Raw genomic sequence first — 17,231 nt, 5'->3', positions numbered from 1 at the left:
CTAGTCTTCTACAAAATCAAGAGAAGCTCTTTTAAAGCTACCTTCTCAAATAGTTGTACGTATACTTATAAACACAAAAACAAATATTAAAACTTAAGGAAAAAAGCACACACCCCCCCCGAACATTATCAGAATATTTTCCCTACTAAAGAATCCATGATTTGCCTTTGATGCTAGCACTCAACAATGGCCAAACTCTGGCTTCTGGATTCGAAGTGTTGAGGGAACTTTATAAATACAGCATGCTGTATACATACATAATTTTCTGTCCCAAAAAATACATGTTACAGAGAAATGGACCAGTTTCTTCTACAATGTTCCTGAAGACAGCACAGATAAGATTAACTACCAGAACAGGAAACATGCCAGAACCCAGAACTACAGAAATGGACTTGGAGACAGTACATCAGAAGAGGTGATCCTCCTACCTGGCTACCAAAAGCAAAGGCCAGCTGCAAGAGTCCATCAGCCAGTCGCTTGCTGCTGATGTCCAATGATGGAAGAGATTTCCTCTCATCTCCTGGTGCAATGCTTTTATAAACAACTGAAAGAAGCTTAGAGCCAACTGTGAAATGGAGCCCCGAACCCTAGAGGATGTAGAGAGGGACAACTTCTACTGTAAGTCTTCATAAATGCAGGAGAAAAATACAATTTAAACATTAAATTGCTCTGCCTAGCTGCCAAAAATAAATAAATTAAACCTCCATAAAACTGTTCTGTGACAGGAGCACCACAGGGGTTCTGGGAAAAGATCTCTGTTTTTTCAAGCTTGTTGACCTGACAATTGTCCCTGCACATAGACAGTCCTATTCATGCTCCTGGAAACCACACCTGAATAAACATTTGGTTTCAGAATGAGCTGATACCCATTTGGGGATCATTACTCACTAACCCAAAATTTGGACTCAAGACTTTAAGGGATTTTGAGGGACTTTAAGGGATTCTGAACAGTTGATGAGCAATACTAGTATGGACATTCAGAAAATCTTATGAGAATGTAGATGCCCTGAAGGAGGCACCATATAATCCGTGGGTACCACTGACACCAGTCAACATACTGTCCTACTATCGCAGGTTTTTATCTGAACATATAGGGTGAAATCTTGGTCTTGGAGAAATTAATGGCAAAAATTCCATAAAATTTAACATTTACATTGTTACATTATAAATGTGGCATCCCTCACCAAATAGCAGAGCCTTTGTCAATCCTGAATGGCTGCTACCTATCTTGCTTTTTTCCTTTACCTATAGTGACAGAGACTGGTTAAGACATGAATTCCAGAACCTTGGTATCAGGGAGCCCAAGGAATACCTAGGAGGTTCCATAAAGGTTTAAGTTTGATCTGTACAACTTCCCTCTATCCTATTTTCCTGTGACTCAAAAGTCTAAACAAGGCCCCTCAGGCTGCATCTGTTCAGCCAATGGAGCATCCTACTGGAAGGAAAGAGGCTCTCCTTCTATTCCAGAAGCTGAATAACCCACCTCTTCACAATTTGAACTCTGGTCTCTTGCAAAACAACATATGTAGTACTAATAGGATGACCTATATTGATTATTTTTTTGGACAAAGGATTTGCTCTTTAAAGGCCAGGCCTGCCAACACTCATGAATTAAGGAAACCAATTTTTATTTGCAACTATGTCCAAAATCTTCATTTTAATAACAATACATCCAAATAACGTATCTCCTATACCACACTTATACGTGCTTCTCTGACACCTTTTCCCATTTATCTCAATATTTTTCCCAGACAATAATCCAATTGTATATTTCTCTTCTGAACACTGCTCCATCAGAGGGGCTGATGCTTTTCTGTCTCATTCTGATAGCATTTTAAACCTTTTCCCTCTTCTACCCACTTCTTCACAACTGAATCATAACCAATGATATATTCTTATCTGACATTTTGTAAGTTTACATGCTAGTTTTCAAAAAGTAAAAAGTTTGTTTGCATTGTCAAAACCACAAAAATCACTCTTTCCCCTGGACTTCTTTTAACGATAAACCAAGTTTTTTTACTTTTGTCAAAAATTAAGCACATCTTCCCCTTCTTTTTTCCCCACCATTACTGTCTGCAATCTAATCTTCTCTTTGGAATTAAATGTCTACCACTCCATTTGAAGTGCAGATATTTTCTTGAAATAACCTCCATTTCGAACATTAAGGTACACACATGTGGCCAGATTTTTAGCTACACTACCAGATTTACCACCCAATTGTACAGAACCATAGATAAAGGGATTTTTCACGGCTCTCTTCTATTGTTTTCATGCCCCAGTGTTTGGTATTTATTGAGTGCAATGTAAAGCGTTTATTTAGGGGTGGTATAGTCTGAGCACCAGCAATTCGAGAGTTCAGATCCTAGTTTCAACACCAACTCTCCAGTGTTACCTTGGACAAGTTACTTAATCTCTCTGCCAGAGTATTCTCATCTATAAAAGGATATTATTTATTGACCTACTTCACTAGGAAATTATGAGAATTAGCTAAGGCCTATTCTGCCATTGGTTACTTCACAAGCAACTCCCCATGACTTCATGGCCTTTCACATTAGAAAAGCTCTTGAATATGAAAAATCTTAACTGTTATTTTCTGAATCAATGTTTACCTGTGATTGAAGTGTGGAATGAAGCAGGCCAGCCTTATGGAGCTGCCTGCATGCAGACAAGATGGAACTAAGTCTAATATGATCAAAACGAGCATCTGGATTATACAGCTCAACAGAGCAAAGCTCCTCGATGCTGACAAAGGAAAGGAAAAATAAATAAAAACATTGATTGCCTGTGGGTGTATCAATATAACATGAGAAAAATACACCATCCTATAAGTGTGCAATGGAAGCTTCATTCACTTTGCATCTCTCACTATGTACTGCATTCGTTTTGATTTTAAATTAGCCATTTATGGCTATCAGAGAGCTCTTACCTTTGTGATGTTATTCTTTTCTTTATACTTAGCTCCAAGGATTCTTTATAGGGAGATTTCATCAAAGCTTTTATGAGCCTCACAGAAACATCTGGGAGATTTTTCATGACTTGTACATCAGCTGTATTAAAGCCTATGTTTGCTGGATCACACACTATTCTCACAAGAAGTTCTATCAGATTTGCATTAAGCAATTCCTTCTCAAGTAACTGGAACGAATAAAAAATTAAAATGAAGCTGAAGACATTTTATTCTTAATCCTATTTGATGACCTATTCTGCTTTCCATAATTTTTCCTGTGCCTGAAATAAGCAAAATATGGCTATTCAATTGTTAATCTTAATCTTTCTCTCCAAAATGGCTCATTTTCAATATATTGTTAATTACTCTGATTTACAGAAGTTAAATGGCCATTTTTAAAGATGCAGGTGCACAACATCACACCTTATTTCCACATACATGTGTTCAAATAACGTGCCAATACTACAGACTTCTACACACATGAAGACTGCTAGTTATGCATCTGAACAAATTATGCAACTGCCAGTTATGCACCTGTAGTCCCGGAAATTGACTTAGCAGTGCCCTTTTTAAAATTCATACGGAACTGTAGATATTAAAACTTCCATTTATATTACGTTAAATACAGAAAGAGACAGAGACTTGCATGTTCATTCTTCAAAAAGGAATTTAACAGGAAAAATGCAGAGCACAGTCATTTCTGTAGCCATTGTCTCTCTCACAGTATCTGTACTATGATCACTTAGAAAAATTCCCAGATTCAAGAACATAAGATACTCATGCTGATGGTGATTCAAGCAACCTGACTGGCAAATATACATGGTATTAATTTCTCCTAATTAGAACTGCATCACTCATTGCAAAATAATCCATGAAGTGAGGGTTTCCTTCACCTTACTGAAGCAGTAATGTCCAAAGAGCAGGACACTTCCTGGGGCTTAATAATCAGCTAGGATTAAAGGTCCAAGGTATTGCAAAGGATGATCCACTTCTCCTAGCTAGTCATGAGTCCCCCACTCTCCCTCAAATCAACAATGCATAACTTTAAATAACAACTTTAAATAACAATTGCAACAACTGCAGAGGTCACCTTCTACAGACCAATAGGTTCAACACCTACCTTCCAGAAATCCTGTTGGCAGGTCTCCAGGATCATGCTGACAAACGCCATGATTCGGACTACGATCGTGCATTTGCTGTAATTATACTCTTCTCTTTCTTGTGGGCTGAACATATTGCCTTTTGACCCAATGTCAAAGCACCGCTCTGCTGCAGATATATCATGCAAGACAATAGTTTCAAGGAAGAACTCCACAGCTCTCAGGAATGAAGACCTCATCTTTGTACCTAGAAAGAATTACACCAAATCTAAATATATAGTGACCCCATAAATCTAAAAATACATTTTATGCTCAGCACAAAGAGAAAGACTAACATAATGCAATGACAATGAAAACATGGGGGGCAGAAAAGTCAAAATCTTTCCCCACCAGTGAAAGAACGAGATTTTCTCCTTCAAACCATATTTCAATTACATTGTTAGTATTAAGTTTTGGACATGAGGGATAGGTTTTCAGACAACTATGCATTCTTAATGGATGTGTGTATTACGTATCTGCATACATGTCAAATCTAAGTCCACATCTTTGAAAATCTGGCCCTCTAATATCTGCATTTAGTAAGAATCTTATTGTACACTTTAATGAAGCTAGGCATCTTGCCCTGACACACACACAGACCAGTATTTTACAAATGGTTATCTAATTCCACCATTGCATTTTACTACTATGGAAACATGCTGTTCAGCAATGTATGAATAAATTTAAAAAAACTTTTATTGGATGCAGACCCAATGGCCTAACGGCTACACAAGATATTGGTATTCATGTCATCAGAATACAAGTACTGAGCTCCCTTGGTTCGGTGGGGCTGAAGCATGAGAAAAGCAACAAACTCAAATGACTGGGCTGGCAGTGGAGAGGGAAGGAGGCACCTCACTTTGATAATTGGTAATCGTCTTTAAGTAAGTGAAGGAGAGTGGTGACGGACTTTAGAAGGAATCATGCACAGATCTTCTCATTGGAGGTAGGGTTGCTGCACTGCAGGGCCTTTGAAGTTGGGACACAGTTAAACAACGTGAGGGGAAAATAAATCGATGAGGAAAAGAAATTTAAATTAGTGTTTTTATAATTGCAATGAAACATTTCTATAAACACAAAGTAAATAAGGTATTATACTAGCCCACTATTACAAAAAAAATCCACGTGGCAAGGCAATTGTTGCTGAAACTGATTGTGAACCTGTAAATCAAATCTATTCTTGAAACAAGTGTTAAGCCCAAGCTAGGAACCCCCTCAGAGTGAGTTTATAACATGGATAATACTGACCCAGCTGCTGCCAGGATTTACCTACCTAGTATTTCGTATGGTTTGATCATTCCCTGCTCAATGAATGTATTGTAGCAGTCCAGAGCTGCTAAAAACATATCCATCCATTGCACAACTGCTCGCAAACTAAAGGGCTCCTGCACGTCACACAGTGTTGGCTGAGAAAGGATTCCAGAGAGCTTGTCACCATCATTACCTCCCCCTTCAAATTTGTTGATGAGGAAAGAGATTCCTTGTTTTTTTAGAACATCACCTAGCCACAAAGATGGGGACTGGTTTCCTGATAAAGAAGCATACAGAAATCAATGTTCTTTAGGTAAATACACAGCTGGCATTCAGCAAGGTATTATGGACACGGATCAACACTCAAAAACCTATTCCATTAGTTGCTCTTATTTTCTGGAAGAGGAGACAGCCAATACAGCGGTCAGATTCCCTTGGCCACGCTGCATATGTCAACTGCAAGGAAGAGGGTGGATTAGGAACCACTCCTCTGGCTCTGCATTAGCTGAGGATCCCCTCACAGCTAGCTACAATAGTTTTCCTGCACCTAAAGGTGGTCTCTCCAGGTCAGAGTTGAGGCACACTGGCTGGAGGAAGTTTGCATGGTAAAAAAAAAAAATGCTGTTTTTATACTGAATGAAATACTTGCAGCTACTTGCACATAAAATGAGAGCAGAAATGCACAATTATGTGAAGCAGGAGACTAGAGGTATATGTGACCAAGGTACCTGGTAACAAAGGAACAAACTCATAGAAGAGCTCCATGGATTTATGCCGGCACTCTGTCTGGGGTCGCCCACATTGCACCAAGAGCCACATGACAAGGTCCAACAGACACACTGACTTAGCATTTGGAAATCCTCTGCACAAAAATAAGGAATACAAATCAACAATCTTTACTGATATTTGCCCAAAGGCTTTTCTTTGTTTCAAGGAAAAGCCACAACAGCATCATGTTAATGAAGCCATACCGCTCTATTTGCAAAGATAAATATCCAATGAAGAATTATGGATGCTCTTTCCATTACCTCAGGGGTGGCCAACCTGAGCCAAAGGGCATTTCAGGAGAAAGTTTTCACACACAAGGGGATGCAGTTACGCATTAATGGAAGTCCACACCCACCACCCTAAATTTTTACGAGAGCCGTATGTAACGAACTAAGATGTAGTATTTGGAAAGGCAAAATCTCAAACAACTAACCTTGGTATCCGCCGTTTTTCTGCCTTATTTAGAGAAGATGCTTTGTGCTTAATTATGCGCTTTAGATGATCAATGGCATCACAACATTGTTGAACTGTACCTGTTATCAAAGAAAAGGGAAGTGCTCATCTATGAATAAATGCCAATAGTTGGGCCCAGTTAAAGAATGGAAAATTCCTGACCCAATAATTTCCTTTCTGCTAGCTGAGTCTCTCAAAATTCTATTATGTCTGGCATGCTCCCCTCCACTCTGGAGTTTCTGGAGATGGTTTAAAGTTACAGCACGTCTCAGGCTGGACATGCTCCCTTCTCCCACTTGCTGCCAGATAAGTCATTTCAAAGCTGCAGAAAATTCATGGAAAGCAAATTAACAACAGTAACCTCAATGCCAACTCGATAACTATTTATAGCAGACAAACAGCCTACGTGCTGATGATCTAGATGAAAAGCTTACCCTCAACAGTCAAGCCATCCAGGGTGGGTAGAACTGTGGGAGATGCTGCTAGCAGAAACAAAATTACCGTATAAGAAATTTTCCATTCTGCAGCCCAGCTTCTCCCACAATTCTGTTACATCTGGGAAGCAGTGAGCAGAAGTAGGGAGGAAAAAGATAAACAGAATGAGGTAGGAAGGGAATCCCCCTTATTGAAAGTTGCCCAACAGGCAATACAATTATTGGGCCACCACCTGCTGCACTTTCATCCAGGAAGCAGCTTCTGCAGACAAAAGAAAGTCCACTTTATATAGTGTCTGATCAGGTGTTGGCCAAAAGACCAGATAGCTGCACTCCATATCTCTGAAGTGGAAGCCCTTGCCCATTTGGACCACAAGGCTGTCCTGATCTCGTGAAGCGTGCCTCGATTCCTTCCAGAACAGGGATGCCAGATGACTTGTAGGCTTCAACAATGCACAGTCTGATCCATCTGGCAATATATAGCTTGGAAACTCAGAGTCCTTGGTCACTTCGGGTGGATTCTGTACACTTGAGGCAAATCTTCAGTGCTCTTCTGACGTCTAAGGTGTGCCACAGTTTTTCAGGAGGGCACTAATTTAAGTTGTTGACTTTGTGTCTACTGAGCCAGCCTGCCTTCTAGTTCATCTCTCCTTCACATGGATTGCTTTTAGGAAGGGAGAAAGCATTCTGCTCGTCTCATTATTTCCATCACTTCTGTGTGTAGCACTGGGCTTCTTGTCCCTCCCAGGTTGTTTCTGTATGTGATTGTGGTAGTGTTCTCTGATTGAACCAGAAAGTGAATCCCCTCTAGGGGGCTCTGGAACCTTTGTAGGGCTAGTTTGACCAGTCTGAGCTCCAGGAGACTGATGCAGTGGTCACTTTCCCCTGGGCTCCAGATTCCTTGTGTGGTTCTGGGTCCCAAATGTGTTTCCCAACCCTTCAGATTGATATTGGTTGCAAGAATCAGAGGGTATGGAAGGCACATGGGGGACGGCCTTTGCAGACACTTCCTGAGGCTGTCCACTATGTTAGGAAACAGAGCACCTGATCTATCATGCACCCCAGGGAGTAGTCTCACACTTTCATGAGGAAGACGTGGAGAATTTGGATGTATGACCTAGGAGTGATCCCTGTGCATGAGATCAAGAAGACAGGTAGCTGAAGACACTGAGCTACAGCTGGCCTTTTGCACTCTCATAGTAGTCTCTGGAAACTGAATATAGGGGAAAAACCTCCTTAGGCAATGAATGTACTTTATTACACTACATTTCAGACCTTTAAGTGCATGTTTTCACGTTTATTTTCTTGTAACCCATTCTAACTTTATTCCTTTTACCTAGCATCACTTAACTTATGTCCTATTGTTAATAAATGTGTCTTATTTTTACTATAAACCAATTCAATGCTGTGTTTAAAAGGAAGGTTGTACTCACATCAGTTAAGTTAATAAGCTATGATGTGCTTTTGAGTCTTTAGAGGAACAGACCCGAACATTTCTCTGAAGTGTCCAGGAGAGGGGCTGGGCATCACAGAGCACATAGTTTTGGGAAAATCTGGGACTGGGAGTATGTTGGTCACCTTGCTGGTTGTAACCCAGGTTGGTGGAAACCACAGTGGGGCTGTAGACAGTCTGCTGGGGTCAGAGCTGCTGAACCAGGGCTGTCTAGTACACAGACATTCAGGCTGTGACCTGCATGCTGGTATGCTTGTTGTGAGCATCCCAGGCTCGGAGCTACAGCAGGAAAGCAATATGAGGCAATCCAGAATTATAGAGCAACCACTCACTGGTCTGGACTGCCCCCGACATCCATCACACCTTCCTCTGATATTTCTGAGAAGAGCAGGAACAAAAGGAGTGTCTCTGCCTGAAAGCAGGTTTGTATCCCTTCTGAGAGCACCCAGTGGAAGGAGAAGGGATTACTTAGATTTTACAGCATTTTGTGCTGCTATCTTACATAACTTTTCTCTAAAGAAGAGAGATCTCGTGATAATTGGAATATTCACCTTCAGCTGAGCCTGGGAAAGCTGTCTTACACTGGATCCTTCTGGACTCAGACCAGCGCTCACACGGTTGCTCTGTCTAAAATGGGGCAGAGGAGCTCAGCCTGGAGACACTCCAGTGGAGCTTCAGGTGGCTGTAACTATCACGCTGCTCAGACCCTGAACCAAAAAGGATGAGAGGAGGCTTTGAAGAAAAGAAAACTGCTAGTCACTGCCCAAAATGGCTGAATAACTAATAAACTGAAAGGACAGGAGTAAAATGAACCACCACTTGACTGCTGATGCAGAGGCAGAAGATCTGGCCGCAAGCAGGAGAAAGGGACGCGGCCAGCATGAGCAGTGCTGAGAGTTCAAACCACCTATAGAAACTGCAGAGTGAAGGAAAGCAGCCCAGACATAACAGAATTGTGGGAGACTCCAGGCTGCAGAAATGTGTATTTCTATTATGGGATTTCCATGAGGATTACATGCAGGATCATGCCTACTAATAATCGGGCTTTGCATTTCTATGATAATTTGCTCAAGGTCACAGATCAAGCCTGTGAAACAGCTGGGAGTCATAGAAATCATAGAAACGTAGGACTGGAAGTGATCTCAAGAGGTCATCTAGTCCACATGCACACAATCACAGGATTAAGTATACGTAGGCCATTCCTGCAGCTGTTTATCTAATCTGTTTTTAAAAACCTCGAAGGATGGAGATTCCACAACCTCCCAAGGTAACCTGCTCCAGTGCTCAACTATCCTCACAGTTTGAAAGCCTCCCCTAATATCCAACTTAAATCTCCCTTGCTGCAAACTAAGCTGATCACATTTGTAATAAGTAGGACAAGAAGTATACATATGTGAAGACTTATGCCCCCCCACTCTTCTCTTCTCTAGATTAAACATTACCCTCAGGAGGAATTCTGCACCTAAAAATTCCGTGCACAATATTTTAAAATTCTGCAAAATTCTTTATATTTTATTTTGTCAAAACAACAATAATATAACCACATCAGTTTCAATTAGTCTGGTAATTTATTTCAAAATACCTGTCAGCAACTGTGTATGTAACAATACAGACAACAAAAACGAATACCCCAGGAGTAGAGAGTTAAAGAAACCCCTACAACAACCCAGTTGCTGTTTCTCTGTCCCCTGCCCTCCCAGACCCCAGCCACCTGCACACATACCCCTGAGCTTCAGGGCCAGACACCTATACCCTCTCCCTCCAGACCTCAGCTGTGCCTCCCCCCAACCAGCCCAGACACCCTCACTCCCAGCGCCCAACCACAGGGCCCCCCGCAAGCCCAGACATTCGCACCTCCTTCCCTCCCAAAGCCCAAGGATGCAAAGGGAGAAACAGCCTAATACTGGGTCCTGGGCTTGTACAGAGTTTCCTGCATGCCACCTGCTTACTTCAGGATGTGCTGGGAAAAGACCATTACTTTTCTGTAACTGGTGTTCTTCGAGATGTGTTGCTCATGTCTATTCCACAATAGGTATGCATGATTGCCATGTGCACCAGTGCTGGAAGTTTTTCCCCTAGCAGTACCCGCAGGGGGGAGCACCCCCCCCCCCCCGACTCCTTGAGCGGCACCTGTCTGGCGCAGTATAAGGGGGCTGCGCTCCCCCCCCCCTCAGTTTCTTCTTGCCAGACCACTCCGACAGAGGGGAAGAAGGGTGGAATGTGGAATAGACATGAGCAACACATCTCGAAGAACGCTAGTTACAGAAAAGGTAAATGTCCTTTCTTCAAGTGATTGCCCATGTGTATTCCACAATAGGCCATTCCAAGCTATATCTGTTGGAGGTGGGTAGGAGTTCACAAGTTCTCTGGAGGGAGTACAACCCTGCCAAACCCATCATCATCCCTGGCCTGGGAGACGATCGCATAGTGAGAGGTGAACGCGTGCACCGAAGACTACGTGGCGGCCCTACAAATGTCCTGGATGGGGACGTGGGCCACAAAGGCAGCGGACGAGGCTTGCGCCCGAGTCGAATGTGCCCTCACAATGGGCAGCAGGGGAACCCACGCCAGCTCATAACAGGAACAGATGCACAAAGTAATCTGGTTAGAAAGCTACTGAGTGGAAATCGGCTGACCCTTCGCAGGCTCAGCTGAGGCGATGAACAGTTGCGAAGACTTTCTGAACGGCTTGGTCCGCTCGAGGTAGAAAGCCAGAGCTCACCTTACGTCGACCGTGTAGAGATGGCGTTCCTCACTAGTCGCGTGCGGCTTGGGGCAGAGGACTGGCAGAAGAATGTCCTGACCCATGTGGTAGGTGGAGACCACCTTCAGGAGGAACGCGGCATGTTGGCGGAGCTGGACCTTGTTGTCAGGGTTCCCTCCCCACTCTGAACTCTAGGGTACAGATGTGGGGACCTGCATGAAAGACCCCCTAAGCTTAGTTCCACTAGCTTAGGTTAAAAACTTCACCAAAGGCACAAATTTCTTTTGTCCTTGGACGGTATGCTGCCACCACCAAGTGATTTAAACAAACATTCAGGGAGGGCCACTTGGAGCCCTATCTCCCTCAAAATATCCTCCCAAGTCCTTACACCCCCTTTCCTGGGAAGGCTTGAGAATAATATCCTAACCAATTGGTTACAAAGTGAGCACAGACCCAACCCCTTGGGTCTATAGGACACTGAAAAAAAAAAAAAAAATCAATCAGGTTCTTAAAAGAAGAATTTTATTTAAAGAAAAGGTGAAAGAATCACCTCTGTAAAATCAGGATGGAAGATAACTTTACAGGGTAACAAAAGATTCACAGAGGAGCTCCCTCTAGGCTTAGTTTCAAAGTTACAAAAAACAGGAATAAACCTCCCTCTAGCAAAGGGAAAATTCACAAGCTAAAAACAAAAGATAATCTAACGCGCCTTGCCTTATTTACTTATTCTTTTTGCAATACTGAGACTCATTTTAGGATGATTTTAGGAGAAGGAGTTTTCTGACCTGATGCTTCTCTGCTTTCCCAGAGAACATATATACAAAGAGCACAAACAAAGCCTTCCCTCACCCCCCAGATTTGAAAGTATCTTCTTTCCCCATTGGTCCCTTTGGTCAGGTGCCAACCAGGTTATTTGAGCCTCTTAACCCCTTACAGGTAAGGAAGAATTCTAGGCTACCCTTAGCAGTATGGTTATGACACTTGTCCTTATGAAAAACCGTATACGGCGGTTCAGAGGTTAGGACCCTGAGCTCCGAGACCCGCCTGGCCGACATGATAGCTACCAGAAAGGTCACCTTCCACGAGAGGCGAGACCAGGAACAGGTGGCAAGTGGTTCAAACGGGGCCCCTGTGAGACGAGCCAGCACCAGGTTTAGGTCCGACTGGAACCAGGGGCTTGGAATATGGCTAGAGACGGTCCAAACCCTTAAGGAACCGGCTGGTCATAGCATGGGAAAACACTGCGTGCCCTTGCATCAGGGGATGAAAGGCTGACATGGCTGCCAAGCGTACCCTGACTGACGAGGGGGCCAGTCCCTGGGCCCTCAGGTGGAGGAGGTAATCAAGGATAAACTGGATCAGGGCAGTCATCAGGGAAACACCCTGGCCTGCCGCCCACCTCAAAAACCGAGACCACTTCGCCACATAGGAGCAACGAGTGGAGGGCCGTCTACTTTCGAGGAGGACACAATGAACCTGTTCCGAGCATGTCCTTTCCTCACCACCTAGCCACTGAGCAGTCACGCTGTGAGGCGAAGCATTACTAGGTTGAGATGGAGGAGGCAGCCCTTGTCCTGAGAGAGCAGGTCCGGGTGGAGCGGCAACTGCCATGGCGGAGCTACCACCAGCCCCGAGAGGGTCCCGTACCAGTGGTGCCTGGGCCACGCCAGGGCAACAAGGAGGACCCTGGCTTTGTCCGTCTTTATTTTCTCCAGGGTCCTGCTGATCAGAGGGAACGGGGGAAAGGCGTAGAGAAGCTGGCCTGACCAGGACAGGGTAAAGGCATCAGAGATAGCGCCCCTCCCTAGGCCCCCTCGGAGCAGAACCGGGGGCATCGTCAATTCTGCCGGGTTGCAAATAGGTCCATCTGGGGAGTACCCCACCTTCGGAAGAGCTGGTGAGCCACTTCTGGGTGTAGAGACCACTTGTGCTGAGAGGAAAAATCCCTGCTCAAGCGATCCGCCCTCACATTCCAGGCACCCGGCAGGTGGAAGGCTTTTAGGTAGATGTTGTGGGCTACACAGAAGTCCCACAGACAGAGCTTCGTGGCAGCGGATAGGACCCTGTCTTGCCTGTTGATATAGAACATCGAGGCTGTGTTGTCCATGAGGACCCTGACTACCTTACCCTCCAGGTGCGAGCGGAAAGCCATACACGCCAGTTGCGCCACCCTGAGTTCCTTGACATTTATATGAAGGGGTAGGTCTTGTAGAGACCACAGGCCTTGGGTTTGAAAGTTCTCCACGTGGGCCCCCCAACCCAGGTCCGACGCATCAGACACCAGCTCCAACAACAGGGCCTTGCCCCTGAACAGGAACCCTTGGAGCATGTTGTTTGGGGTGGTCCACCACCACAGGGAGGTGATCACCGAGTTCGGCATGGTGAGGACTTTGTCCATTCTGTCCATGGCCTGGGAGAACTGCGATGCCAGCCAGAGCTGGAGGGGCCTCATTCTGAGTCTGGCGTGATGGACCGCATATGTGCACGCAGACACGTGACCCAGCAGTTGCAGGCAAGCCCTGGCTGTCGTCACCGGGAACCTTGTGACCGAGTCGATGAGCTCTTTCAGGATCTCGAACCTGTCTGGTGGGAAAGAGGCCCTGGCCGACATTGCGTCCAGTAGCACCCCAATAAACTCTATGCGTTGTACCGGGACTAACATGGACTTGCCGTTGTTTATCAACAGGCCCAGGGCAGTACATGTGGACAGGAGGAGCACCACATGATCCCTCACCTGTGATCGGAAGGTGCCTTTGACTAGCCAGTCATCCAGATATGGGAATATTTGGACCCCCTGGCATCTGAGATAGGCCGCTACTACCGCCATACACTTTGTGAAGACCCTGGGGGCAGTGGACAGACCAAACAGTCGGACCGTGAATTGGTAGTGACTCTGTCCCACCACAAAACGGAGGAAGTGTCTGCGCCCCTTGAATATGTGAATGTGAAAGTACGCTTCCTGTAGATTGAGGGCAGCGTACCAGTCCCCAGGATCCAGGGAGGGGATGATGGAGGCCAGGGAAATCATGCGGAACTTGAATTTCACCATGTAGTGGTTCAGGCCTCACAGGTCCATGATGGGCCTGGATCTGAGCCCCTTTTGGCCTTCGGGATAAGGAAATACCAGGAGTAATACCCCTTGCCCAGGAACTCCTTGGGCACCGTCTCTATAGCTCCTAGGTCCAGGAGCCACCCCACCTCCTGCTTGAGCAGAGCCTCGTGAGAGGGGTCCCCCAGGATGGACGGGGGCGGAGGGCGGTTCGGCGGAGAGGAGGTAAACTGAAGGGTGTAACCTCGGGAGATGGTGTTGAGGACCCATTGGTCCGAGGTGAGCCGTGACCATTCCAGGAGGAAAGCACACAACCAATTGGAGAAAGGGAGCTTTATTGGGGGTAGGTCCCTGCTGAGAACTGGAGGGGTACCCCGAGCGTCCCGTCAAAAAAGACTTTTGCCCGCCTGCTTGACCTCAGAAGACCCAGGCTGGGGGGGCAGGCCGGGATTGTCGTTGCAGGCACTTTCTGTAGTCCTGCTGCTTTTTGTGGGCGGCCTCGTACTTCGGGAGGGCAGCCTGGGCGGGAGCCTGCTGCAGCTTGAACTTGGGTTTTGCTGGAGGAGGGACACAGAGGCCCAAGGTCTGGAGAGTCAGGCGGGAGTCTTTCATGCCATGCAGCCTTGTGTCTGTTTCCTCAGCAAACAGAGCCTTCTAGTCGAAGGGGAGATCCTGCACTGATGACTGCACTTCACTAGAGAGCCCAGACAGCAAAAGCCATGACACTCATCTCATGGACACCACTGAAGCCATGGACTGTGCGGCCGTGTCCACTGCATCCGAAGCAGCCTGCAGGGATGCCCTTGCGGCCGCCGCCCTTCCTTCGTGAGCGCCTTAAGCTCCTTATCGCGCTCCTGGAGGGAGTCCTTCAAACTTAGGGAGGGATTCCCAGATCCTGATGGTTTGCTACTCATTTGTCATAGCTGAAAGCTTGACAACAAATAAACTTTTCTCCTGAAAGTATTCGGGCTCCGAGAGTCTTTGTTCTTGGGGGTCGGGGCTGGTTGCCCAACTCGACCACCAAGGAGTTGGGTGCCGGGTGGGTATACAAATACTGGTGTCCCTTCGTGGGTACAAAGTACTTGCGCACTGCCTTTTTAGAGATGGGAGCCATTGAGGCTGGTGTTTGCCACAGGGAATTTGAAATTCTTGCCACCCCTTCATGGAGCAGCAAGGCCACCCTGCCTGGTGCTGAAGGGGACAGCAGATTGAACAGGGAGTCTGAGGGCTCTTCCATCTCCTCAGCCTGGAGGTGGAGGCTCTCTGCCACACTTTTTAGGAGGTCTTGGTGGGCCCAGTAGTCCTCCTGTGGGACGGAGGGGGGCAGGGCCACAATCAGCTCCTCCGGACAGGGCAAGGCCGGTGCGGTGCTTTGGGTGTCGTCCAGCACCAAAGGATCCACTACCTGGTCGGACTCCGGCACAATACCAAGGACACAGGTCCCACCGACCTTTTTTCTGGCGGTCTAAAGATGGACGCCGACGGTGCTTCCGAGGCCCCAGCCACCGAGTGAGCCCCCACCAGGGGCTGCACTGGAGGCAACGGTGCCCATTGGTACCACTGGACCGGCCACGACGCTTAGTGCCATTGCGCTTGCTGAGGCACCGGCGGGGCCTGTTGACAGGCGGCTGTGAGGGGAGGCCAGGCTGGCATATGATCCACTGCTGCCTCTGGACCGGGAGTATCGGTGGTGCAGGGATCTATGCTAGCTACGGGACCGTGATCTCGACACGGAGCGGCACCGACGGTAGTAGCTGCTCCGTGAACGGCCTCGACGGGCGGACCTGCGTCAGCAAGACGCCGGTGATCGACGCCCGGGGCTACAGTGCCTTGGCAGAGACTTGGAATGGGAGTCCAAGCGGGACCGGCGTCAACCATCATGCCACGACCGACTGCGGTATCTCCTGTGAGACGAGGACCATTGGCAATGTCCACCGTGGTCCCGTCAATATTCGATTCGCGAAGACAAGCGGTCCCAGGAGTCCCGGTTGGACGGCACCCATCCGGACAGTCGGGCCAGCGTCAAGGGCGATCCACATGGACTGAGCCCTGAACGGTCACTGGGCGGCGAGCAGTGTCAGGAACATTCCCTCGACCAAGACCGGTACCAGGCCAGTGATGACTGTGGTGATCCCAGTGGCGGCTTGCCTCTGGAGCGTGGGGCCGACATCACCTCCACCTAGCAGCTGAACGAGGAGGATGTCGCAGCTTCCAGGGAGCCCCCCAGATAAGCATCGCCCAGAGCCAGCCTCACCCCATCCCGTACCACAACCCCCTCCCACACCCAAAAAACTCTGCTGCTGCTGGGGAGGGAGGCACGGAGCTAGGTAGGGAGCCTGCCGGCCCCGCCAAACTGCTCTCCCGCCCCTCCCAGCACCAGGGGGGTCCTGGGATGCCACCCATGCCCACCCAGCACCAGCGAGAGTCCTGTGCCACGTGCCACCGCCCACAACCCCCCAGCACCAGCAGGGGTCCCGAGCTGTGTGCTGCCATCTGCACTCCCGCAAGCAGCCGGATTGCCCTCCCCAGCACCCATGGGGCCCCCCGAGCAGTCCCCCCCAAAGTTTTATTCACTGGTGTTTTTAGTGAAAGTCATGGACAGGTGACGGGCCGTGAAAATTTTGTTTACTGCCAGTGACCTGTCCGTGACTTTTACTAAAAATACCTGTGACGAAAACGTAGCCTTAACTATAACCACCAGATCATTTTCTGCAGTACTGCCACCTAGCTTGTTATTCCCCATTTTATATTTGTATATTTTATATTTCCTCCCTACGTTTAGTACTTTGTACTTCTTTTTTTATTAAATTTCATTTTACTGATTCCAGACCAATTCTCCAATTTGTCAAGTTTGGTTTGAATTCCAATCCTGTCCTCCAAAGTGCTTGCAACCCTTCCCAACTAAGTGTCATCCATAAATTTTAAAAGCGTACTCTATACTCCATCATCCAAGTCGCTAATGACAGTGTTGAATAGTACCAGACCCAAGACATAACACTACAGGATTCCACTTGATAGGTCCTTCCAGTATGA

At 46.7% G+C, this 17,231-nt stretch overlaps 1 protein-coding gene across 5 annotated transcripts in view; it reads right to left on the bottom strand.

Moving 5' to 3' along the window:
* PRKDC (protein kinase, DNA-activated, catalytic subunit) overlaps positions 1-17,231 on the bottom strand; it is a 165,401-nt gene that overhangs the window by 96,963 nt on the left and 51,207 nt on the right. For all 5 annotated transcript variants that reach the window (XM_037892647.2, XM_043539641.1, XM_037892649.2 and 2 more), the window contains 7 exons: positions 6,539-6,638; positions 6,066-6,199; positions 5,360-5,614; positions 4,068-4,294; positions 2,927-3,135; positions 2,610-2,742; positions 429-587 (listed from right to left, as the gene is read on the bottom strand). In XM_037892647.2, coding sequence (XP_037748575.1) covers positions 429-587; positions 2,610-2,742; positions 2,927-3,135; positions 4,068-4,294; positions 5,360-5,614; positions 6,066-6,199; positions 6,539-6,638 — 1,217 coding nt within the window. The remainder of the gene's footprint in view (positions 1-428; positions 588-2,609; positions 2,743-2,926; positions 3,136-4,067; positions 4,295-5,359; positions 5,615-6,065; positions 6,200-6,538; positions 6,639-17,231) is intronic.

Source organism: Chelonia mydas, chromosome 2 (assembly GCF_015237465.2).
Source record: "Chelonia mydas isolate rCheMyd1 chromosome 2, rCheMyd1.pri.v2, whole genome shotgun sequence".
Lineage (NCBI taxonomy): Eukaryota > Metazoa > Chordata > Testudines > Cheloniidae > Chelonia > Chelonia mydas.
Note: the sequence above shows the minus strand (reverse complement) of the source record. Positions and strands in the feature narration are given on the sequence as shown.